At 43.6% G+C, this 26950-nt stretch overlaps 2 protein-coding genes across 3 annotated transcripts in view; one reads left to right on the top strand and one right to left on the bottom strand.

Annotated features, from left to right (window-relative positions):
• The window catches only part of ARHGAP39 (Rho GTPase activating protein 39), a 303636-nt gene extending 302446 nt beyond the window's left edge, over positions 1-1190 (top strand). Inside the window, exon 10 of the mRNA XM_056522932.1 lies at positions 402-1190. Coding sequence (XP_056378907.1) covers positions 402-470 — 69 coding nt within the window. The 3' untranslated portion in view covers positions 471-1190. The remainder of the gene's footprint in view (positions 1-401) is intronic.
• A 6378-nt stretch (positions 1191-7568) lies between these two features.
• LOC130274504 (uncharacterized) overlaps positions 7569-26950 on the bottom strand; it is a 41295-nt gene continuing 21913 nt past the window's right edge. For both annotated transcript variants that reach the window (XM_056522928.1, XM_056522927.1), the window contains exons 5-12: positions 15461-15558; positions 15269-15377; positions 15089-15186; positions 14779-14905; positions 9892-10010; positions 9400-9541; positions 8301-8454; positions 7569-8225 (exon numbers count right to left, since the gene is read on the bottom strand). In XM_056522928.1, coding sequence (XP_056378903.1) covers positions 7604-8225; positions 8301-8454; positions 9400-9541; positions 9892-10010; positions 14779-14905; positions 15089-15186; positions 15269-15377; positions 15461-15558 — 1469 coding nt within the window. In that variant the 3' untranslated portion in view covers positions 7569-7603. The remainder of the gene's footprint in view (positions 8226-8300; positions 8455-9399; positions 9542-9891; positions 10011-14778; positions 14906-15088; positions 15187-15268; positions 15378-15460; positions 15559-26950) is intronic.

Raw genomic sequence — 26950 nt, 5'->3', positions numbered from 1 at the left:
TCCACATTCACCACATTGAAACCTTTTTATCATATTTTGATCTGTATTCATGGTAACAATCTGTGAATGGTCAGAAGAGTCCTTGTGAATAGGGGTATCATATGATAGATGTGTACTGTGAAGTTCTGGATTAAGGGCACTGCAGTTTTCTCCGGAGGAGTGCTGTATGATGTCCTCATCTTCCACTTTATAATTTAGAGATAACATGATGTTTCCCTCAGAGTTCTTACTGGCATTTTCTGTTAGGATTAAAAAATAGTTTTTTTTTGTTTTTTTTTAATCTTTTGAAACCACAAATCAATATCATTTCTGTTAGGCCAGGACCACACAGTTTTTGATGCCATTTTGTAAGGGTAAGGCATAAGTGCAGCCAATAAACAGGAGACGTATACATCCTGCAGGTGCCAGACAAGCTGCAACCAAACCACTGCACCTCCATGGGCTATTCAAGAAGCCGACAACAGCAGTAGAAATGATCCATGAGGAAGCTAAACACATGGCAGGGAAAAGTATCCCAGATAAGTATATGTGCTGAAGAGAAAAGAATGTAGCACTTACCCAAAATAGGATCAACCAGGGATGTAGACTTTATTTGTCCAGTCAGAACAAACAGATGGGAACACATGGGATTTACATGTTTATTCTGAGGGAACAAAAAACGTCTACATCCCTGGTTGATCCTCTTCATCCCATGTACCTTTAGATTTCCTATTCCTTTTTAATCCACTCCTAATAGAAAACTGCATTAAAAATTGTATGCATGATTCCGGTCTTTGTACAACACCTTAACTTGACACTTAACTTTTCAAAGTGTTATGTTCACCTGAAAGCAGCAGCTATCACAAGCAAATCTTTCGGTTATTGTCTTTTAGCTTTTAACCCCTAAAAATGTGTCTAATAATTTGGCCACAAGGAGTCTCACTTCCACAGAATTTGCTGTTCACTGCCTACTGTTAGGCTCAGTCTGTCTCCAGCAACACCAAGACAGAAAACAGAAACTAAGGGTGAGGCAATTCTTACCACAGACTCCTCTCTGCTCATACAGCCAGTGCCTCAGCGCCAAGATCTCTACAACTGTAAGTCAGCTCCTGCTTTATTGTATATAGTGGAAGCAAAGCAGCACTTTGTATACGGCAGGAATGAGATTAATACCGGCAGTGAGGAAACTGATGCAGAGTCCATCAAAGCACGAAAATCCCCGCACACCACAGGCTTCAATCCAACAATAGTGATTTCTTGGCTGATCACTGGGCCTTTCACATATGACAATAAGCGGCTTGTTCAGCCAATAGTCATTAGAATCTGATCAGAGATGGCTGGCAGCAGTATAAAGATACTTTTTCAGCCAACCTCTCTCTCTCCACATCCACCCGTATAATATACATTTACTTTCCGATTGGCTGAGCATCCATGTGTTCTGAGTAAAGGGAGAAAAAGGTCTCCTCAAGAACAAAACAATTGTGGCTGCTTAGTCCCACCAGTGTGAGACCCCTGCACTAGATGGTTCCACCAACTTTAACCCCTTTACTCCTTAGTCTGTTTTGACCTCAATGACCAAGGCAAATTTTCTAAATCTGACGTGTCCACTTATTTGGTAATAACTTTGGAACGCTTTTACTTATAAAAGTGATTCTGAGAGTGTTTTTTCATGACCTATTGTACTTTACATTAGTGGTAAATTTTATTCATTTATTTAGCATTATTTGTGAAAAAAAATACAAAGTTTTGCGGGGGAAAAAAGAAAAATTGGCATTTTTCTAGATTTTCCATTCTCTGCTTGTATGATAAATAGAAATCCGTGCAACAAAGAAGGAACAAACTGCTACTCACTCTGATCCACGGTATGTTTATTCAGAACAACTGGTGCATAGGACAAACAGGCACGTTCACAGCTCCTGCTGTTCTGAATAAACATACCGTGGATCAGAGTGAGTAGCCGTTCGTTCCATCTTTGCTGCACGGATTTACTGAGTTGCTGTATTCTTGGAACAGAGCACCACTTGTACGGACTTCCACACAGCTGCGGTAGCAGTGTATATATATAAAGGGGGTGAATCCTGGCCAGGACTTAGGTGGTAGAGCTGACTGGACTTCTCCTTCAGTTTGATAAATAGAAATGGCGCACCAAATTAATGATTCATTCACATCTACAATATGTGGAAGCGGAATATAACCGTAAAATGTCATTTTTTTTACAGATTTTTCATATAAATCCATTTTTTTTCTGTCACACAGTAGGTGTTGACAAAGGAATACCACTCAATATTTATTCCCCGAATTCTGACATACTTAGAAATATCCCATATGTGGCCTTTGTGCGCTACGTGTTTCTCACACAGGCCTCAGATATGAAGGAGTGCTGTGTGGCTTTTGGGGCCTCCTTTTAGTTTAGGATATTTTGCTGGCATAATATAAAGTTGCAAAGGCTTTGGGGTGCAAAAACATTTTTGGGAGAAAAGCTGACGCCATCATTGGTACCACTCTGGGATACATGTAACTTTTTTATGGTATACGTAAAAAAAAACTATTTTGCAGTTTTATTATAAATTTTATAAGATCGTTCATCATGCAGTATAAATTACATGTTTGCCGATTTTTATTTATATACTTTTTTTTATATTTTAGTTCATTTATAGCATAAAAACTATTTTTATAAAAAAAAAAATCGCTGCATTCTGTGAGCTGTAACTCTACTTTTTTTCACTGACTCAATTGTGTGAGGACTTTTTTTTTGGGGGGGGGGGGGATTTCTTTTGGGTGTGTCTTGGAGTGTATTATATATAATTTATTTTATTATTTTTTTCACATTTTTTCCTTTTCCTTTTTTTACTATTATACACATAATTCAATGGAGGACACATCTGTACTATATTGAAATATACCTATGACTGTCAGTTTTACAATGACAGACATAAGATAATCAGTCTCTACCTTAGGTAGTGACTGGCAACCAGAGGCGCTTTGCAGAGCACCGATCGGTGACAGAGGGAGCTTCCTCTCTCTGTTACCCTAATACATGCTGCAGTCACAGTGACCGCAGGTCTACAGGGTTAACTCCGGATCGGAGCGCACCATCTGATAAAATGAGCAGACCATCTGAGCATCGCGCTACAAGTGTGGAGGAGCCAGACACGACAAGTGTATTTCTGAGGAGAGAAGCCATGTTTACAAGGCGGTGACAAGGTCAGTCATTGTAGAATACAGAATTCTTTTACATTTATTTTATTTTTTGTAAGGGGGGCAGGGTCAACTTGGATTATTTCTAATTATTTTCTTTTCATTTACAGTTTTCTGAAGATGTTATATGACAACCTGGATCACCATGTGGCCTTTAAATAGGGGGCGCTAGGTATTATTGCCCCATTGTTGCTATAGACAGGACACTACAATGAGCAAGACCATCGCTCCCACAAAACAGCTGCTGATCATGTTGTGGTGAATTTCTATAATGGAAAACTGTCGGGCTTTCATTGAGGGCAGTATAAATAACATTGACACAGACTCACTGTCCGCCCCTTACACCAGGAGAACCAGTAGGTTCTCTTTACCTGCATTGGATCCCAGTGTAAGGGACAGGCCACTGAAAACTACCGGTCTGTCCCTATATGCGAGGGCTGCATACCTTAGATGACAGGTTCCCTTAACAACGCAGGACATAAATGTACGTCCTGGTGAGCTGGTACTTAACGCACCAGGACGTACATTTACATCCTATACATAACCGCGAGCATCGGAGCGATGCTCGCGTCATGGGCGGCAGGTCCTGGCTGCTGATAGCAGCCAGGGACCCGCCCGTAATGGCGGACATTGGCGATCGCACAGATGGCCGCCATTAACCCCTCTGATGCCGTGATCAATACAGATCACGGCATCTGCAGCATCGCGGTACTTTGAATGGATGATCGGATCACCCACAGCGCTGCCGCGGCGATCCGATCATCCAAAACAGCTCGGGTCTTCTGCTCTGGTCTGCGATCGAGCAGAGCAGAAGATGACCGATAATACTGATCAGTGCTATGTCCTATGCATAGCACTGAACAGTATTAGCAATCGAATGATTGCTATAAATAGTCCCCTAAAATATATTTTATATACATATTTGGTATCGCCGCGTGCGTAAATATCCCAACTATTAAAATAATTTTTTAATGAAACCGTACGGTGAACGGCATGAACTAGAGATGAGTGAACTCACAGTAAATTCGATTCGTCACGATTCGTGACGAATCAAATTTACTGTAAGTTCGCTCATCTCTAGTGTGAACGTTAAAAAAATAAAAATAGCAGTTTTTTTTATAACATTTTATTCCCAAAAAAATGTATAAAAAAAAGTTTTATATAAGCAAATATGGTATCAATAAAAAGTACAGATAACGGCGCAAAAAATTAGCCCTCATACCGCCGCTTATACAGAAAAATGAAAAAGTTATAGGTCTTCAAAATAGGGGGATTTTAAATGTACAAATTTGGTTAAACAGTTTGCGATTTTTTTTAAGCGCAACAGTAATAGAAAAGTATATTATCATGGGTATCATTTTAATCGTATTGACCCAGAGAATAAAGAACACATGTCATTTTTACCGTAAATTGTACGGCGTGAAAACGAAACCTTCCAAAATTAGCAAAATTGCGGTTTTCTTTTTAATTTCCCCACAAATAGTATTTTTTTGGTTATGCCATACATTTTATGGTGAAGTGAGTGATGGCATTACAACGGACAACTGGTCGCGCAAATAACAAGCCCTCATACTAGTCTGTGGATGAAAATATAAAAGAGTTAGGATTTTTTGAAGGTGAGGAGGAAAAAACGAAAACGTAAAAATAAAATTGTCCGAGTCCTTAAGGTCCAAATGGGCTGAGTCCTTAAGGGGTTAAAAGAATTTCTCTAGTGTTTTTTTGACAAAATGCAGCACTGTGTGCGACAGCCATTTGTGTAAATGCAGAGCATAAATAAATTGGTGTCTAAATGTCTGAACTGGGTTTTCAGCTCTATTTTGCGCTGCGCTATGAGACAGCCTCCTGCTGCATCTCCATAGGATGGATCTCCAACAGAAAGACCCAATGTAATGTAATTCTAGGCACTGGGTCTCTGCTGGAGACTGTTCCTATGAGATGGAGCTTCCCACTACATCCCTATAGCACAGAGCAGGATACAGATGCAAGCAGCAGAGAAAAGTAATTAAGACACTGGTTTTGAAACGCGTTGCATTGATGACACATGACAAATCGTGCACGATGCTACACAATAGTCTGTCACAAAAGGAAAAAGTAAGTTAAAAGGCAACATGTCATGCCGAATGAACCACAAGTCATTGAGTTGGCCCTTGTCGGCCTTGATTGATAGATCTCTTCCTACACCCAAACGGATAGATCAATTAAGGCCAGTGGGTGGGGGGAAACCACCAGAGACCGCCCAGATGACAGCATGAAAGTCATGACAAGGTTCCCGTTAATTGTCAACCAAGCCTGCAATTCCAGCCTGAACTTTGTTTTTGTAAGTTTGGTATCGCTGTAATCATACTGAACCAGAGAATAAAGCTCTATTTACCATATGATGAACAGCGTCATTTTTCACCATTAAAAATAAATAAATAAAGTTAATAAAAATGAACCAAAAAGATATATAAACTCCAAAATCGTGACATTGAGAAGTATAACCTGTCAGCTTGTTTGAAAAAATGAAAAGCCATGATGGAAAATAAATAAATAAATAAAAAACTGCTTTGGTGTAAAGGTCCAGAAGGCAGGGAAAAGGGTTAAGCATCGGGGTCCTCCTTAATCCTCCCCCATAGAGCTCTTTTTTGTTCAGTGAGCAGCATATGGGACAGGTTGAAACCTTTGCTCCTGATGTCTCCAGCTCAGCCTGAAGTTCTTTGGATCTTGTACATGGTTTTTTTGCTGTATTTCACACCAAACTTCATCAGGTTCTCTCATCACTTTTCCTATTTCCACCACGTCCCTGAAGGATTTTAACTGTTCCCAATAGAAGAAACTTCTAGATGATATTTGGACTGTTAAAGTCTTTGGAGATCGAACATCTTATCCCCTATCCAAAAGGTCAGACATGAATGGGGGGGGGGTTTCGTGGTGTGACATCACGAACGCGGCAGCTGCAAGCTCACGTGTTCCGGATGCCGCCGATGCCGGCGCGGAGATTGCGGGGGTCCCCAGCGGCAGGACCCCTGCAATCTAACTTCTTATTCCTTATCATCTGGATAGGGGATAAGATGTTTACAGCGGAGTACCCCTTTAAAGGGGTATTCCGCCCCTAGACATCTTATCCCCTATCCTTTGGATAGGGGATAAGATGTCAGATTGCCGCGGTCCCGCTGCTGGGGACCCCTGGGATCCCCGCTGCGGCACCGCGCTATCATTACAGCACAGAGCGAGATCGCTCTGCATGTAATGATGGGCGGTACAGGGGCCGGAGCATCGTTACGTCACGGCTCCGCCCCTCGTGATATCACGGCCCGCCCCTTGCAATACAAGTCTATGGGAGGGGGCGTGGCAGTTGTCACGCCCCCTCCCATAGACTTGCATTAAGGGGACAGGCCGTGATGTCACGAGGGGCGGCACCATGACGTCACACTGCTCCGGCCCCTGTACCGCCCATCATTACATGCAGAGCGATCTCGCTCTGTGCTGTAATGATAGCGCGGTGCCGCAGCGGGGATCCCAGGGGTCCCCAGCAGCGGGACCGCGGCAATCTGACATCTTATCCCCTATCCTTTGGATAGGGGATAAGATGTCTAGGGGCGGAATACCCCTTTAAAGCATCTTTTACATTTCTGGTCTGCTCAAGGCTGTTTTGCTTTCTATCTGTGCAGCAGGTTAGTATATTATCAGCTGTGTGAGTGATCATTCGTCTCAATCATTTCAGGAGATATTTAACTGGTTTACTTTATATTTAGGGGTGTCAAATGTGCTAACAAAAAAAAAACTGAGCACAAACAATGTAAAAAAAATAAAAATAAATAAATAAATCTGCTGGTTAAAAGTTCTGCATAAGGTAAGCAACCCTTTATAATGGATGCCTTTTTGGGTTCTTATTATGCCGGAGTGTCTCAGTCATACCACATTAAAGGCGTACTCTGCCGCAAATATCTTGTCCCCTATCTTATGCCTTTAGGGGATAAGATGTTAGATTGCATGGGTCCCGCCGCTGGGGACCCCTGCAATCTCCGGAGCCCCGTCATTTGGCGCACGGAGCGAACTACGCTCCCTGCCCGATGACTGGCGATGTGGGCCGCCACGTTCCCCTTTATTCACTTCTATGGGAGGAGGTGTGATGGCTATGACTTAGCAGTCACGCCTGCTCCCATAGAAGTGAATGGAGGGGGCGGAGTGACGTCATGAACAGGGAAGCTGCCGGCACGGAGATCGTGGGGATCCCAATCTACACGATCATCTGAAACTTGGCCATTAGGTCAACTCAACATTAAAAGCAAACAAAAGTCACAAATGTTTTGTAAATTTAGAAATAAAATTTATTACAAAAATAAATAATTTAAATATGCTTTCAAAAAAAATCCCCCTTGCCCGGCCCCCTAATGACCCCCCCCCCTACTTCTTTCAAATTTACAAATCTAATATATATATTTTTTTAGAAATAAATGGGGTTGGTCTTGGAGGAGGAAGACTGGACTCTGGCCCTAGGGATGTGAGGGGGCGGTATATCACTGAGACCGGTAATTGACCGGAGGTGATTGATCAAATCCCCAAGTTTGGGAAGGGGGTAGGCAGACTCGAAGACTGTTGCTGCGACTCCGACATATGCAATGAAAGTATCCCGGACATCTGGGCGCATCTGGCGACAGCGAGATGCTATCCTGTACCCAAAGATATCATACTCATCTTCACTGTCAACCCTCCGGATAGGTGACAGGGCTTGACTCTCAACTTCCAGGTGCCTGTCCATATTTCGGAGGGTCCTTCGACTTTGCCTGAGCATGGAAGCAGCGCGGGTAACGGGGGCAGTACGTGCGTGTTGGGTTTGCACCACCGGGCTAGTAGCAGCAGCTGGCCTTGGTTTTGTAGCAGTGGTTGCTGCCATTTCTTCAATGGGTGATGATGGCTGGCTCACCCACAAAGGTCCCACCAGTTCTTCAATATCCCCCTCAGTTTCTTGAGGTGCTGGTGTAGATGTAGAAGGAGTGGGCTGCTGCCCATCATCCTCATCAGCAGACTCTGCACGACTTTGATTTTCTCGGTAATTACCGCGTGATCTGTAAAAAAAATAAAAAAGTAGTATACAGTACACACAGCAGTGAAAAAGAGAACCTTTACAATAAAATACATACTTGCGGGGTCTTCTGATGGGTAAGAGGAACATCAGTTCATCGTGAAACGGGCATTTCCTGCGGCGGGGATTGGTTGACCCACTCCTCTCAGCGTTCCGTTCCTCCTTCAAGAAACGGTCACGAACAGACTTCCACCTTGTCTTGATGTCTTTGACTAGAAGGAGACAAATTGGCCAAGCGTTTAGTTTCCACTTTCTTATTTCTAAAGCCAGAGACACATCTGTTACTAAGCAAAGAAATGGCAGCCATCCCATACATACACAGTGGGGGAGATAATCTAAGGCCTTAGCACCTTTTTTTTTGTGCACATTCTGCCAAATTTGGTCACAAAGTGTTGCATGCTGTTTACACCACATTTTGAAATAGATTGATGAGCATGGTGCAAGCAAAAAGTCAATGTAATCTAACAAAAAAGAACAGTGACGCATGTATGTTTTGATATTGCACTATGTCTTCAAAGCGGTTTTGTCACCACTTTTTGGCGCACAAAAGGTTTTAAATTTTTTCCACAGTATAAGTGATGTTAACAACACCAGATTACAAGAGAGGCCCCTGTGGAATTTCCATTTTTTTTTTGTAATTTTGTAATGGAAGTGCATAAATTAAAAGAACCTCCTATTATGTTTTTTTTTATTATTATTTAATAAAATAATTAAATACTAAATTATTATTTTTTTTTTTCTCCCTAGGAAGCAGAGCACCACTGTTCCCTTATACGCTGTGGCTACTACTGCATCAAAAAGTGTTTCAGCATCCCAGCCGTGTGGGTTGGTACAGATAGTGTTAAGTTTATGATCGAAAATGCTGTGCATCATGGCTCTTTGAGGGTTAAGTCTGACCTGTTTGACGCCATTCAAGTGAAGTAGCTTGTTCTACACGTGAATTGGACGCTGTTTGGTAATTGCACCAGTTTTAAAAATATGGTGCACATTAAACACATTTGCAAACACACTGAAAACGTTTGAGATTCGCCAGTTTTTGAATATCTCGTTCAGTATATACAAAGCGGAGGCCATGAGTCTGCATGGAATGTCTACATTACTTCTCATAGGTGGGCAACAATATGTAAACGTAATGTATCACACGGACGAATACTTACGGATATTCCACTGCTTAGACTGTGAATACCTTCCCCAATCTGGGTACAGTGCCTGGGTAATCTCCAACCATGACTGTTCTCTCAAGCGGCGGTCACTATAGCCAGACACGCTACTATCCCAAAGATAGGGACGAGCCTGCACCTAAAAAACATTTAAAATCTCTTATAAAAATCTGATTTTTTTTTTTTTACTTATTTTTAAAAAAAACTCAAACTACAAGATTTTTATTTTTACAAAAACACACTGTATACTGACTATTTTTAGCCTTGCTCCCTCCAACGTACATTTAAAAGCACATAATTGCATAAAGTCACCACAGACAACACTGTTCCACCTACACGCAGAAAGTCTACATGGGCGATAAACACGTGTGGGTATATACAGTAAGCAAATATGTGCATCTGAGTGGTCTATACCTACACAATAGCATTTCATTGCCAACATCTTTCTAACTAAAGATTATCCTACGACCTCAGCCACTGCACACCTACCTCGGAGATCAGCGCGCCAACATCAATTCCCATCCTCCGGTAGTCCCCACTGCCAGGAATATTAAATGCTCCCTTGTGTGTCAGGGTCTTCAAAATGGTTGAATTTCCTGTGTACACCCCTTTTGAGGAGAGTCATGTTAATAAAAGAAAAGAGAAACGCTTTTGGACTTGGACGCAACAAAAATCTTCGGCAAATAATTACGGTTTGAAGCAGAGTTTTAAAGAAGAGAGGATTAGTAATCTGAATTTTGTCCATGGAGTTTTCTGCTCCAGCACTAGGAGCACCGACACATGATTAGGAAATCTACATTGGAGGCCGGAAAAAGTGCGTAAGCAGCACAAAACCGCTGGTTGTAGCCTCTGAGCCCCCCATTTAGCGTCTCCATCCCCCTGCTCATCTACTCAGGACATGTGAGGACTCTGATACAGGGATTTGCAGTGAGTGCAGGAGCTGTTTATACTTACCAGACTGACTTTAAGCAGTATTTTATTTTATTTTTACATATTATAGCTTGGTTTACATATCTGGCGCCTCCTATTTTCTATTGCTACCCCTTATGATCTGCTCTTCCTTGTATGGAGATTTGACTCGGGACCCCAGGCCACAGCATAAAATCCAGAGATATGTTTTCTGGGGGTGAATTTTAGGTTGTGTCCACATTACATGGGAAGCAAAGACTGGTCATTTGGGCTAGACTAGAGGGGGGGCCAGGATCTCACTGCCAACCTTGTGATGTTCTCTCATGTAACGGCATGCCGAGTATATGGAGAATGGCGCAATCATAACAAAACATCCAGCAAAAGTGAATTGTCAAAAGCGGTAAGAAGAGGATGTCCGGAATCATCCTAATGAAAGGAGGAGAACAGTCAGGAAACTGCAGCCGAATACAACACTGGTGTCTTACTATCAAGTCTACAACCTCACCTCACCGCTCCATAGCATGAATGGAGTACAACAGCAGATGACCAGCTCAAGTGTTTCTCCGGGAAACAAAAAGTCAAAACTCTAGTGGTCAAAAGAGCGAAAATTGTATCACTGCAGAAACATAGCCAGGATCAGATGGATCCAGATCTCTGTGGAGGAACAAGGCCTAGTCAGATGGATCCAGATCTCTGTGGAGGAACAAGGCCTAGTCAGATGGATCCAGATCTCTGTGGAGGAACAAGGCCTAGTCAGATGGATCCAGATCTCTGTGGAGGAACATGGCCTGGTCAGATGGATCCAGATCTCTATAGAGAAAAATGGCCTGGTCAGATGGATCCAGATCTCTATAGAGAAACATGGCCTGGTCAGATGGATCCAGATCCCTATAGAGAAACATGTCCTGGTCAGATGGATCCAGATCTCTATAGAGAAACATGTCCTGGTCAGATGGATCCAGATCTCTATAGAGAAACATGTCCTGGTCAGATGGATCCAGATCTCTATAGAGAAACATGTCCTGGTCAGATGGATCCAGATCTCTGTGGAGAAACATGGCCTGGTCAGATGGATCCAGATCTCTATAGAGAAATATGGCCTGGTCAGATGGATCCAGATCTCTATAGAGAAACATGTCCTGGTCAGATGGATCCAGATCTCTATAGAGAAACATGTCCTGGTCAGATCGATCCAGATCTCTATAGAGAAACATGTCCTGGTCAGATGGATCCAGATCTCTATGGAGAAACATGGCCTGGTCATATGGATCCAGATCTCTATAGAGAAACATGTCCTGGTCAGATGGATCCAGATCTCTATAGAGAAACATGACCTGGTCAGATGGATCCAGATCTCTGTGGAGAAACATGGCCTGGTCAGATGGATCCAGATCTCTATGGAGAAACATGTCCTGGTCAGATGGATCCAGATCTCTATAAAGAAACATGACCTGGTCAGATGGATCCAGATCTCTATAGAGAAACATGTCCTGGTCAGATGGATCCAGATCTCTATAGAGAAACATGTCCTGGTCAAATGGATCCAGATCTCTATAGAGAAACATGTCCTGGTCAGATGGATCCAGATCTCTGTGGAGAAACATGGTCTGGGCAGATGGATCCAGATCTCTATAGAGAAACATGTCCTGGTCAGATGGATCCAGATCTCTATAGAGAAACATGTCCTGGTCAGATGGATCCAGATCTCTATAGAGAAACATGTCCTGGTCAGATGGATCCAGATCTCTATAGAGAAACATGTCCTGGTCAGATGGATCCAGATCTCTATGGAGAAACATGTCCTGGTCAGATGGATCCAGATCTCTATAGAGAAACATGACCTGGTCAGATGGATCCAGATCTCTATAGAGAAACATGGCCTGGTCAGATGGATCCAGATCTCTGTGGAGAAACATGGCCTGGTCAGATGGATCCAGATCTCTATGGAGAAACATGTCCTGGTCAGATGGATCCAGATCTCTATAGAGAAACATGTCCCGGTCAGATGGATCCAGATCTCTATAGAGAAACATGTCCCGGTCAGATGGATCCAGATCTCTATAGAGAAACATGTCCTGGTCAGATGGATCCAGATCTCTATAGAGAAACATGTCCTGGTCAGATGGATCCAGATCTCTATGGAGAAACATGGCCTGGTCAGATGGATCCAGATCTCTGTGGAGAAACATGGTCTGGGCAGATGGATCCAGATCTCTATGGAGAAACATGTCCTGATCAGATGGATCCAGATCTCTATAGAGAAACATGACCTGGTCAGATGGATCCAGATCTCTATAAAGAAACATGTCCTGATCAGATGGATCCAGATCTCTATAGAGAAACATGTCCTGGTCAGATGGATCCAGATCTCTATAGAGAAACATGTCCTGGTCAGATGGATCCAGATCTCTATAGAGAAACATGTCCTGGTCAGATGGATCCAGATCTCTATAGAGAAACATGGCCTGGTCAGATGGATCCAGATCTCTATAGAGAAACATGTCCTGGTCAGATGGATCCAGATCTCTATAGAGAAACATGTCCTGGTCAGATGGATCCAGATCTCTATAGAGAAACATGTCCTGGTCAGATGGATCCAGATCTCTATAGAGAAACATGGCCTGGTCAGATGGATCCAGATCTCTATAGAGAAACATGTCCTGGTCAGATGGATCCAGATCTCTTTAGCACCATGATGATGATGGGGAGGGGCAAGATTCAGCACAAGCAGCATGAATCAATTAGTTCTTCCTGTCAGGGGTAAATAGGCTGCTGAGGTTTAATTATTGGGGAGGTACGTTTTCTGGGTGCACCCAAGCCGATACCTGTGGATGGCAATTTGGAAAGTAGGGCTCATTTACAAACTTTGGCAAGCAAGTTTAAGCTGCAGATCTCTGCCCACCATTTTAACACACAATATGCAGCACCTTATAATTCTGGTGTTTTTTCAGCCCATAGAACTTAAAAGATTTAATAACAACAAAAAAAAACAAGCAAAAAAAAAAATACTATTTCTGTTTAGCATAGCTGAGCGTATTTTCTTTTTTTTTATTCTACACCTGTATTTCAGCTAAATTACTAAAAAAAATTAAAACAAGGTAAAATCATTTACCGTATATACAAGTATAAGCAGAGTATGGCTCCCCTCGGCTTATACTCGAGTAAAGAAGAGGGCCTCCCGGTGAAGATGGACTGCCCGAACCAGCTCACCCTCCCCATCGGTATGCGGACGGTCCCTGCAGCTACTAGGCAACAGGAAAGGACCGAGAGCAACAACTGGGGAGATGAGTAGACAACAAAAGGGGGGGGGGTCTATATGATGACGGAGGGGAGGGTGGTCTGGATGATGACAGGCGGGGTCTGGATGATGACGTGGGGGGGGGGGGGGATGATATATTTCCCACCCTAGGCTTATCCTTGAGTCAATACGTTTTTCTAGGTTTTTGGGGTGAAATTAGGGGCCTCAGCTTTTATTTGGGTAGGCTTATACTTGAGTATATACGGTAATAAAGAAGGAGCAAATATGAATAAATGTAGGACAACTCATAATACAGATCAAAAACTGTACATCCGTATATGATGTGTATTTTCATACTGAAGCTTGAATGAGCCCTTACTGCAGCATGTGTGCCCAGGGTTAAACTGGTTAATCCAAGATTAACAAACCACAGCTACATTCTTCCAATAAACGTGCCACACTTGTCCTCAGGTCATGCCTGGTATTACAACTCACTCACTTCAATGGAACTAAGCTACAATATCAAACACAACCTGAGAAAAGGTGTGGCACTGTTTTTGTAAGAAAGCAGCTATGGTTAACCCCTAGATAACCCCTACAAGATGGCCATACACATTATACATGTCAGTCAAACGGATTTCAGCAGAAGGAGCAGATAATTTGGCATGTACTGACGCCTTACTACACAGATGCCAGGGTAGAGAATGATCAGACATGCTGGATCACATCTGCCTCATCCTTTTGTTCTCACATAGATTAGCTGCCTCCATAGTAGTCTAAGCCCTCCTCTCCATTTTAAATATATGAACACTTTGCCGAGCTGACAGTGCAGGTGTATGGGGGGGAATCCTCGAGAGTGCGTTTTTAGCCAAGTGAGTATTTGGCCAACAGTTACGTGTATGGCTATCTTTAAAAGGAGTGTTTCATAACCAGGGTGCCTCCAGCTATTTTTAACCAATATATATGACAAATATACATGTAATGTTATTATCTACATTATATAAAACATTTTTTTCAAAATAGAGTGCCCATTTAAGTCTGGCACACACAACAGGATTTCTAGAACACCCTAGAGACATCCTCTAAGTTCTTTCACAATGTCTTCTGGTCCTACAGGATAAATAGCATAGCTTATGATGACCGGACTTTTACTATCGTAGCCCTAAGGTGGAACCTCACCCTAAAAAGCCTCAGTATTCACAGTATATATCCATCATCACTATCCATACCTGTGATAACATCTACTAGACTGTCGTCCTCCATTTCCCTCATACAGAGGTCATCGCTCCTCGTCCTCTCTTCTTCTTCTTCTTCATCCTCGTCAGCCTCCACTTTAATATTAATCAAATATTCATCCTGATTTCACATAAGGGTAAAATTCAGAACACAAACTTATAGGAGGAAACATTTAACAGATGATTAGAAAGCCCCAAAAACCTATCACAACATTTATGACCAAAGAGCAACTCCCTTCCCCCATACCTACCCCCCCCCCCCCCCCCCTAATATAGATTGGGTGGAGGTCTCATCTTCCCCTACCTGGTCATCCTTTAGGACACGGTGCTTTTTCTCTGGGTATTCCTGGGAATACAGACGAGTGCGGCGTCTCTGTCGTGGATTTCTATCGATGAGTCCATCTGTAGGGAACACACACAGTGATGGAACAGACTAATCATGTGACGTTCGGATGATGGTCATGGAAAGTCTCCACCACCTTACCCCAGTGATCGCTCTTGAAATCCATCTCCTCCTCCTCCTCCTCCTCCTCTTCATCATCATCATCATCATCATCTAGAACTTCAGCCTTAATATCAATCAGATTTTCTGCCTAAAAACAGAATACACAAGTAGAATGAACACTGGTTAAGTGACTTTAAGGTCAAATCTTGGAGAGAATTTGGTGCTGGGTACCTGGCGCTTATTTGGGACAATAGGCTTTTCCTCCGGGCGCTCCTGAGGATGTACAGGAACAGGACATTTCTCTGGTTCCTTCTTTGTACTGGACTCATCTGTGTGAGACACCAACACACAGTGACTGAATGTATGACCTGCTGTATATCATCTATATATCATACAAGTCTCTTTATTTCTACGCCTTAATAATAATGGCAGACTCCTCACCAGCATCTGACAACAGAAGGTAATACAGACCTACACAGAGATTCCGGGCTATATCTCTATAGTACACCCTCAGAAGAGAGGATCCTGCTCCCCTATATCTCTATAGTACACCCTCAGAAGAGAGGATCCTGCTCCTCTATATCTCTATAGTACACCCTCAGAAGAGAGGATCCTGCTCCTCTATATCTCTATAGTACACCCTCAGAAGAGAGGATCCTGCTCCTCTATATCTCTATAGTACACCCTCAGAAGAGAGGATCCTGCTCCTCTATATCTCTATAGTACACCCTCAGAAGAGACGATCCTGCTCCCCTTTATCTCTATAGTACACCCTCAGAAGAGAGGATCCTGCTCCTCTATATCTCTATAGTACACCCTCAGAAGAGAGGATCCTGCTCCTCTATATCTCTATAGTACACCCTCAGAAGAGAGGATCCTGCTCCTCTATATCTCTATAGTACACCCTCAGAAGAGAGGATCCTGCTCCCCTTTATCTCTATAGTACACCCTCAGAAGAGAGGATCCTGCTCCTCTATATCTCTATAGTACACCCTCAGAAGAGAGGATCCTGCTCCTCTATATCTCTATAGTACACCCTCAGAAGAGAGGATCCTTCTCCTCTATATCTCTATAGTACACCCTCAGAAGAGAGGATCCTGCTCCCCTTTATCTCTATAGTACACCCTCAGAAGAGAGGATCCTGCTCCTCTATATCTCTATAGTACACCCTCAGAAGAGAGGATCCTGCTCCTCTATATCTCTATAGTATACCCTCAGAAGAGAGGATCCTGCTCCTCTATATCTCTATAGTACACCCTCAGAAGAGATGATCCTGCTCCTCTATATCTCTATAGTACACCCTCAGAAGAGAGGATCCTGCTCCCTATATCTCTATAGTACACCCTCATTAGAGAGGATCCTGCTCCTCTATATCTCTATAGTACACCCTAAGAAGAGAGGATCCTGCTCCCCTATATCTCTATAGTACACCCTCAGAAGAGAGGATCCTGCTCCTCTATATCTCTATAGTACACCCCCAGAAGAGAGGATCCTGCTCCCCTATATCTCTATAGTACACCCCCAGAAGAGAGGATCCTGCTCCCTATATCTCTATAGTACACCCTCAGAAGAGAGAATCCTGCTCCTCTATATCTCTATAGTACACCCTCAGAAGAGAGGATCCTGCTACTCTTTATCTCTATAGTACACCCTCAGAAGAGAGGATCCTGCTCCTCTATATCTCTATAGTACACCCTCAGAAGAGATGATCCTGCTCCCCTATATCTCTATAGTATACCCTCAGAAGAGAGGATCCTGCTCCCCTATACCTCTATAGTACACCCTCAGAAGAGATGATCCTGCTCCTCTATATCTCTATAGTACACCCTCAGGAGAGGATCCTGCTCCTATATATCTCTATAGTACACCCTCAGAAGAGAGGATCCTGCTCCCCTATATCTCTATAGTATACCCTCAGAAGAGAGGATCCTGCTCCTCTATATCTCTCTAGTACACCCTCAGAAGAGAGGATCCTGCTCCTCTATATCTCTATAGTACCCCCTCAGAAGAGAGGATCCTGTTCCCCTATATCTCTATAGTACACCCTCAGTAGAGAGGATCCTGCTCCTTTATATCTCTATAGTACACCCTCAGAAGAGAGGATCCTGCTCCTCTATATCTCTATAGTACACCCTCAGAAGAGATGATCCAGCTCCTCTATATCTCTATAGTACACCCTCAGAAGAGAGGATCCTGCTCCTCTATATCTCTATAGTACACCCTCAGAAGAGAGGATCCTGCTCCTCTAGATCTCTATAGTACACCCTCAGAAGAGAGGATCCTGCTCCTCTATATCTCTATAGTACACCCTCAGAAGAGAGGATCCTGCTCCTCTATATCTCTATAGTACACCCTCAGAAGAGATGATCCTGCTCCTCTATATCTCTATAGTACACCCTCAGAAGAGAGGATCCTGCTCCTCTATATCTCTATAATACACCCTCAGAAGAGAGGATCCTGCTCCCCTATATCTCTATAGTACACCCTCAGAAGAGATGATCCTGCTCCCCTATATCTCTATAGTATACCCTCAGAAGAGAGGATCCTGCTCCCCTATACCTCTATAGTACACCCTCAGAAGAGATGATCCTGCTCCTCTATATCTCTATAGTACACCCTCAGAAGAGAGGATCCTGCTCCTCTATATCTCTATAGTATACCCTCAGAAGAGAGGATCCTGCTCCTCTATATCTCTATAGTACCCCCTCAGAAGAGAGGATCCTGTTCCCCTATATCTCTATAGTACACCCTCAGTAGAGAGGATCCTGCTCCTTTATATCTCTATAGTACACCCTCAGAAGAGAGGATCCTGCTCCTCTATATCTCTATAGTACACCCTCAGAAGAGAGGATCCAGCTCCTCTATATCTCTATAGTACACCCTCAGAAGAGAGGATCCTGCTCCTCTATATCTCTATAGTACACCCTCAGAAGAGAGGATCCTGCTCCTCTATATCTCTATAGTACACCCTCAGAAGAGAGGATCCTGCTCCTCTATATCTCTATAGTACACCCTCAGAAGAGAGGATCCTGCTCCTCTATATCTCTATAGTACACCCTCAGAAGAGAGGATCCTGCTCCTCTATATCTCTATAGTACACCCTCAGAAGAGAGGATCCTGCTCCTCTATATCTCTATAATACACCCTCAGAAGAGAGGATCCTGCTCCCCTATATCTCTATAGTACACCCTCAGAAGAGAGGATCCTGCTCCTCCATATCTCTATAATACACCCACAGAAGAGAGGATCCTGCTCCTCTATATCTCTATAGTACACCCTCAGAAGAGAGGATCCTGCTCCTCTATATCTCTATAGTACACCCTCAGAAGAGAGGATCCTGCTCCTCTATATGTCTATAGAACATCCTCAGAAGAGATGATCCTGCTCCTCTATATCTCTATAGTACACCCTTAGAAGAGAGGATCCTGCTCCTCTATATCTCTATAGTACACCCTCAGAAGAAAGGATCCTGCTCCTCTATATCTCTATAGTACACCCTCAGAAGAGATGATCCTGCTCCTCTATATCTCTATAGTACACCCTCATTAGAGAGGATCCTGCTCCTCTATATCTCTATAGTACACACTCAGAAGAGAGGATCCTGCTCCTCTATATCTCTATAGTACACACTCAGAAGAGAGGATCCTGCTCCTCTATATCTCTATAGTACACCCCCAGAAGAGAGGATCCTGCTTCCCTATATCTCTATAGTACACCCTCAGAAGAGAGGATCCTGTTCCCCTATATCTCTATAGTACACCCTCAGAAGAGAGGATCCTGCTCCTCTATATCGCTATAGTACACCCTCAGAAGAGAGGATCCTGCTCCTCTATATCTCTATAGTACACCCTCATAAGAGAGGATCCTGCTCCTCTATATCTCTATAGTACACCCCCAGAAGAGAGGATCCTGCTCCTCTATATCTCTCTAGTACACCCTCAGAAGAGAGGATCCTGCTCCTCTATATCTCTATAGTACACCCTCAGAAGAGATGATCCTGCTCCTCTATATCTCTATAGTACACTCTCAGAAGAGTGGATCCTGCTCCTCTATATCTCTATAGTACACCCTCAGAAGAGAGGATCCTGTTCCCCTATATCTCTATAGTACACCCTCAGAAGAGAGGATCCTGCTCCTCTATATCGCTATAGTACACCCTCAGAAGAGAGGATCCTGCTCCTCTATATCTCTATAGTACACCCTCAGAAGAGAGGATCCTGCTCCTCTATATCTCTATAGTACACCCCCAGAAGAGAGGATCCTGCTCCTCTATATCTCTCTAGTACACCCTCAGAAGAGAGGATCCTGCTCCTCTATATCTCTATAGTACACCCTCAGAAGAGAAGATCCTGCTCCTCTATATCTCTATAGTACACCCCCAGAAGAGAGGATCCTGCTTCCCTATATCTCTATAGTACACCCTCAGAAGAGAGGATCCTGCTCCCCTATACCTCTATAGTACACCCTCAGAAGAGAGGATCCTGCTCCCCTATATCTCTATAGTACACCCTCAGAAGAGAAGATCCTGCTCCTCTATATCTCTATAGTACACCCTCAGAAGAGAGGATCCTGTTCCCCTATATCTCTATAGTACACCCTCAGAAGAGAGGATCCTGCTCCACTATATATCTATAGTACACCCTCAGAAGAGAGGATCCTGCTCCTCTATATCTCTATAGTACACCCTCAGAAGAGAGGATCCTGCTCCTCTATATCGCTATAGTACACCCTCAGAAGAGAGGATCCTGCTCCTCTATATCGCTATAGTACACCCTCAGAAGAGAGGATCCTGCTCCTCTATATCTCTATAGTACACCCCCAGAAGAGAGGATCCTGCTCCTCTATATCTCTCTAGTACACCCTCAGAAGAGAGGATCCTGCTCCTCTATATCTCTATAGTACACCCTCAGAAGAGATGATCCTGCTCCTCTATATCTCTATAGTACACTCTCAGAAGAGTGGATCCTGCTCCTCTATATCTCTATAGTACACCCTCAGAAGAGAGGATCCTGCTCCTCTATATCTCTATAGTACACCCTCAGAAGAGAGGATCCAGCTCCTCTATATCTCTATAGTACACCCTCAGAAGAGAGGATCCTGCTCCTCTATATATCTCTATAGTACACCCTCAGAAGAGAAGATCCTGCTCCTCTATATATCTCTATAGTACACCCTCAGAAGAGAAGATCCTGCTCCTCTATATCGCTATAGTACACCCTCAGAAGAGAGGATCCTGCTCCTCTATATCTCTATAGTACACCCTCAGAAGAGAGGATCCTGCTCCTCTATATCTCTATAGTACACCCTCAGAAGAGAGGATCCTGCTCCTCTATATCTCTATAGTACACCCTCAGAAGAGAAGATCCTGCTCCTCTATATCGCTATAGTACACCCTCAGAAGAGAGGATGCTGCTTCTCTATATCTCTATAGTACACCCCCAGAAGAGAGGATCCTGCTCCTCTATATCTCTATAGTACACCCTCAGAAGAGAGGATCCCGCTCCTCTATATCGCTATAGTACACCCCCAGAAGAGAGGATCCTGCTCCTCTATATCTCTATAGTACACCCTCAGAAGAGAGGATCCTGCTCCTCTATATCTCTATAGTACACCCTCAGAAGAGAGGATCCTGCTCCTCTATATCTCTATAGTACACCCTCAGAAGAGAGGATCCTGCTCCTCTATATCTCTATAGTACACCCTCAGAAGAGAGGATGCTGCTTCTCTATATCTCTATAGTACACCCTCAGAAGAGAGGATCCTGCTCCTCTATATCGCTATAGTACACCCTCAGAAGAGAGGATCCTGCTCCTCTATATCTCTATAGTACACCCTCAGAAGAGAGGATCCTGCTCCTCTATATCTCTATAGTACACCCTCAGAAGAGATGATCCTGCTCCTCTATATCTCTATAGTACACCCTCAGAAGAGAGGATCCTGCTCCTCTATATCTCTATAATACACCCTCAGAAGAGAGGATCCTGCTCCCCTATATCTCTATAGTATACCCTCAGAAGAGAGGATCCTGCTCCCCTATACCTCTATAGTACACCCTCAGAAGAGATGATCCTGCTCCTCTATATCTCTATAGTACACCCTCAGAAGAGAGGATCCTGCTCCTCTATATCTCTATAGTATACCCTCAGAAGAGAGGATCCTGCTCCTCTATATCTCTATAGTACCCCCTCAGAAGAGAGGATCCTGTTCCCCTATATCTCTATAGTACACCCTCAGTAGAGAGGATCCTGCTCCTTTATATCTCTATAGTACACCCTCAGAAGAGAGGATCCTGCTCCTCTATATCTCTATAGTACACCCTCAGAAGAGAGGATCCAGCTCCTCTATATCTCTATAGTACACCCTCAGAAGAGAGGATCCTGCTCCTCTATATCTCTATAGTACACCCTCAGAAGAGAGGATCCTGCTCCTCTATATCTCTATAGTACACCCTCAGAAGAGAGGATCCTGCTCCTCTATATCTCTATAGTACACCCTCAGAAGAGAGGATCCTGCTCCTCTATATCTCTATAGTACACCCTCAGAAGAGAGGATCCTGCTCCTCTATATCTCTATAGTACACCCTCAGAAGAGAGGATCCTGCTCCTCTATATCTCTATAATACACCCTCAGAAGAGAGGATCCTGCTCCCCTATATCTCTATAGTACACCCTCAGAAGAGAGGATCCTGCTCCTCCATATCTCTATAATACACCCACAGAAGAGAGGATCCTGCTCCTCTATATCTCTATAGTACACCCTCAGAAGAGAGGATCCTGCTCCTCTATATCTCTATAGTACACCCTCAGAAGAGAGGATCCTGCTCCTCTATATGTCTATAGAACATCCTCAGAAGAGATGATCCTGCTCCTCTATATCTCTATAGTACACCCTTAGAAGAGAGGATCCTGCTCCTCTATATCTCTATAGTACACCCTCAGAAGAAAGGATCCTGCTCCTCTATATCTCTATAGTACACCCTCAGAAGAGAGCATCCTGCTCCTCTATATCTCTATAGTACACCCTCAGAAGAAAGGATCCTGCTCCTCTATATCTCTATAGTACACTCTCAGAAGAGAGGATCCTGCTCCCCTATATCTCTATAGTACACCCTCAGAAGAGAGGATCCTGCTCCTCTATATCTCTATAGTACACCCCCAGAAGAGAGGATCCTGCTCCCCTATATCTCTATAGTACACCCTCAGAAGAGATGATCCTGCTCCTCTATATCTCTATAGTACACCCTCATTAGAGAGGATCCTGCTCCTCTATATCTCTATAGTACACACTCAGAAGAGAGGATCCTGCTCCTCTATATCTCTATAGTACACACTCAGAAGAGAGGATCCTGCTCCTCTATATCTCTATAGTACACCCCCAGAAGAGAGGATCCTGCTTCCCTATATCTCTATAGTACACCCTCAGAAGAGAGGATCCTGTTCCCCTATATCTCTATAGTACACCCTCAGAAGAGAGGATCCTGCTCCTCTATATCGCTATAGTACACCCTCAGAAGAGAGGATCCTGCTCCTCTATATCTCTATAGTACACCCTCATAAGAGAGGATCCTGCTCCTCTATATCTCTATAGTACACCCCCAGAAGAGAGGATCCTGCTCCTCTATATCTCTCTAGTACACCCTCAGAAGAGAGGATCCTGCTCCCCTATATCTCTATAGTACACCCTCAGAAGAGATGATCCTGCTCCTCTATATCTCTATAGTACACTCTCAGAAGAGTGGATCCTGCTCCTCTATATCTCTATAGTACACCCTCAGAAGAGAGGATCCTGCTCCTCTATATCTCTATAGTACACCCTCAGAAGAGAGGATCCTGCTCCTCTATATGTCTATAGAACATCCTCAGAAGAGATGATCCTGCTCCTCTATATCTCTATAGTACACCCTTAGAAGAGAGGATCCTGCTCCTCTATATCTCTATAGTACACCCTCAGAAGAAAGGATCCTGCTCCTCTATATCTCTATAGTACACCCTCAGAAGAGAGGATCCTGCTCCTCTATATCTCTATAGTACACCCTCAGAAGAGAGGATCCTGCTCCTCTATATCTCTATAGTACACCCTCAGAAGAGAGGATCCAGCTCCTCTATATCTCTATAGTACACCCTCAGAAGAGAAGATCCTGCTCCTCTATATCGCTATAGTACACCCCCAGAAGAGAGGATCCTGCTTCCCTATATCTCTATAGTACACCCTCAGAAGAGAGGATCCTGTTCCCCTATATCTCTATAGTACACCCTCAGAAGAGAGGATCCTGCTCCTCTATATCGCTATAGTACACCCTCAGAAGAGAGGATCCTGCTCCTCTATATCTCTATAGTACACCCTCAGAAGAGAGGATCCTGCTCCTCTATATCTCTATAGTACACCCCCAGAAGAGAGGATCCTGCTCCTCTATATCTCTCTAGTACACCCTCAGAAGAGAGGATCCTGCTCCTCTATATCTCTATAGTACACCCTCAGAAGAGAAGATCCTGCTCCTCTATATCTCTATAGTACACCCCCAGAAGAGAGGATCCTGCTTCCCTATATCTCTATAGTACACCCTCAGAAGAGAGGATCCTGCTCCCCTATACCTCTATAGTACACCCTCAGAAGAGAGGATCCTGCTCCCCTATATCTCTATAGTACACCCTCAGAAGAGAAGATCCTGCTCCTCTATATCTCTATAGTACACCCTCAGAAGAGAGGATCCTGTTCCCCTATATCTCTATAGTACACCCTCAGAAGAGAGGATCCTGCTCCTCTATATATCTATAGTACACCCTCAGAAGAGAGGATCCTGCTCCTCTATATCTCTATAGTACACCCTCAGAAGAGATGATCCTGCTCCTCTATATCTCTATAGTACACTCTCAGAAGAGTGGATCCTGCTCCTCTATATCTCTATAGTACACCCTCAGAAGAGAGGATCCTGCTCCTCTATATCTCTATAGTACACCCTCAGAAGAGAGGATCCAGCTCCTCTATATCTCTATAGTACACCCTCAGAAGAGAGGATCCTGCTCCTCTATATATCTCTATAGTACACCCTCAGAAGAGAAGATCCTGCTCCTCTATATATCTCTATAGTACACCGTCAGAAGAGAAGATCCTGCTCCTCTATATCGCTATAGTACACCCTCAGAAGAGAGGATCCTGCTCCTCTATATCTCTATAGTACACCCTCAGAAGAGAGGATCCTGCTCCTCTATATCTCTATAGTACACCCTCAGAAGAGAGGATCCTGCTCCTCTATATCTCTATAGTACACCCTCAGAAGAGAAGATCCTGCTCCTCTATATCGCTATAGTACACCCTCAGAAGAGAGGATGCTGCTTCTCTATATCTCTATAGTACACCCCCAGAAGAGAGGATCCTGCTCCTCTATATCTCTATAGTACACCCTCAGAAGAGAGGATCCTGCTCCTCTATATCTCTATAGTACACCCTCAGAAGAGAGGATCCTGCTCCTCTATATCTCTATAGTACACCCTCAGAAGAGAGGATGCTGCTTCTCTATATCTCTATAGTACACCCTCAGAAGAGAGGATCCTGCTCCTCTATATCTCTATAGTACACCCTCAGAAGAGAGGATCCTGCTCATCTATATCTCTATAGTACACCCTCAGAAGAGAGGATCCTGCTCCTCTATATCTCTATAGTACACCCTCAGAAGAGAGGATCCTGCTCCTCTATAGCACAAATAAATAAGGCAAAAACTGAGGTGCCATAAAACGTGACCTTTATTACACAAATATAAAATCCACCAATAAAAAGCTACACAGGGAAAAGTGAATTTCCCCCCTTCTCTAATAAATTATCTCTACATTGTAAAATATGATCCAGGACCCAGCAGGTCCCCATTTGTTGATCTTGGGCCTGGTTCTTGACTCGATGGTGACATTTGTCTCTTACTATACCCCAAATAATAATCAACTCTTGTTTTACCATGACATGCACTGGGCTATCCTCCCTCAGGCAGAGGGCTCCTTGGCGACTCAAATCTTGCCCTGGATCATGTTATGGATAAATCAGTCCCAGAAACACAGACTTAGAGTCCCTTCCGCTCAGGACCTTTAGTTGGTCAAACTGTAATTCAGACAGGATTTCACTGATGCCGGGCAGAATCCTAACCACTCTATGTGAGACTATACCCTTGTACCTTTTACTCTTCTCCTCACCCTATGTACTCTAGAACAGACCATACATTTCTACTGGCCTCAATGCTGCTTTCAGTCCCCTATGTGAAGAGTCTCCCTTGCTCCTGGTCAGACCATGACATTTTGTGTGGGTCTTGCCCGGGGTTGAGGAGCTTTTTAAAGAGCATAAACTATCAAACTCCTGTTATGTGGCATCTCCCTCTATAGCGTGGGCAGCTCATAAAGCCACAATTCTAGGGAAATTGATTCAATTGGGTGTCGGGTTTAAACTTGCCTTTGTGACTGCAATGTTGGTTAAATGGGCACAGTCAAAAACATTTTATTTGTTGTACATCTTGGCAAAATATTAAAAGGGGTACTCCGGTGGAAAACAATGTATTTTAAATCAACTGGTGCCAGAAAGTTAAACTGATTTGTAAATCACTTCTATTAAATATCTTAATCCTTCCAGTACTTATCAGCTGCTGTTTACAACAGAGATTCTTTTCTTTTTGAATTTATTTTATGTCTGTCCACAGTGCTCTCTGCTGACACCTCTGTCCATGTCAGGAACTGTGCAGAGCAGCATATGTTTGCTATGGGGATTTGCTCCTGCTCTGGACAGTTCCTGACACGGACAGAGGTGTCAGCAGAGAGCATTGAGGACAGACAGAAAAGAAATTTAAAAAGAAAATAACTTTCTCTGTAGTATACAGCAGCTGATAAGTACTGGAAGGATTAAGATTTTTTTAATAGAAGTCATTTACAAATCTGTATACATTTCTGGCACCAGTTGATTTAAAAATAATTTGTTTCCCACCAGAGTACCCCTTTGAAGGGATTCTCCATTGCCCCAGCGTTCAGAACATTTTTTCCCAAAGGCAGTCTGAGGGCTGCGGGGGTCGTGACGTCATGCCACACCCCTAAATGCAAGTCTATGGGAGGGGGCATGGCGGCTGCCACACCCCCTCCCATGGACTTGCATTGAGGGGGTGTGGTGTGATGTCACTAGGGGTGTGGCCGTAACGTCACAACCCCTGCAGCCAGCGTTCGAAACAAAATGTTCTGAACGTTGGGGAAACGGAGAACCCCTTTAATTTTTCTAATATACTTCATAAGAAAATTTTATTTCTTTTTTTATAGAAATCATGGCTTATAAAATGATGGCTTTGTCCCAGCTGAAGCACAGGCATGGACGAAGTCCAGTAATTGAGGGTGGGCTAGCAATTTTCTTATGAAGTATATTAGAAAGGTTATTGTTTTGCCAAGATGTACAATATATAAAAAGTTTTTGTATCTGACAGTGCCCATTTACGTTTCCATCCAGACAGAGTAGGGGGCCTGGGATTCATCCATCTCAGAGCGATCTTATTCTGAGCAAGGAAAAGGGACTCTCTTAGGAAGATGCACACATGGTGAGTCCAATCTTCCTCAGACAGGATCCCCAACAGACATACCATTGGTTGTAGGGGGAACAGGATTAGAGAGTAGTGTAGGCAACGAGGATATAACATCTTGCCAAAATGTAGCAACATAAGGGCAGTCCCACATGAGGTGCCAGAAATCGGCACAAGGGGCATGGCAT

This window comes from Hyla sarda, chromosome 5 (assembly GCF_029499605.1).
Source record: "Hyla sarda isolate aHylSar1 chromosome 5, aHylSar1.hap1, whole genome shotgun sequence".
NCBI lineage: Eukaryota > Metazoa > Chordata > Amphibia > Anura > Hylidae > Hyla > Hyla sarda.
The sequence above is the reverse complement of the archived record's forward strand: the minus strand, read 5'-3'. Positions and strand labels throughout refer to the sequence as shown.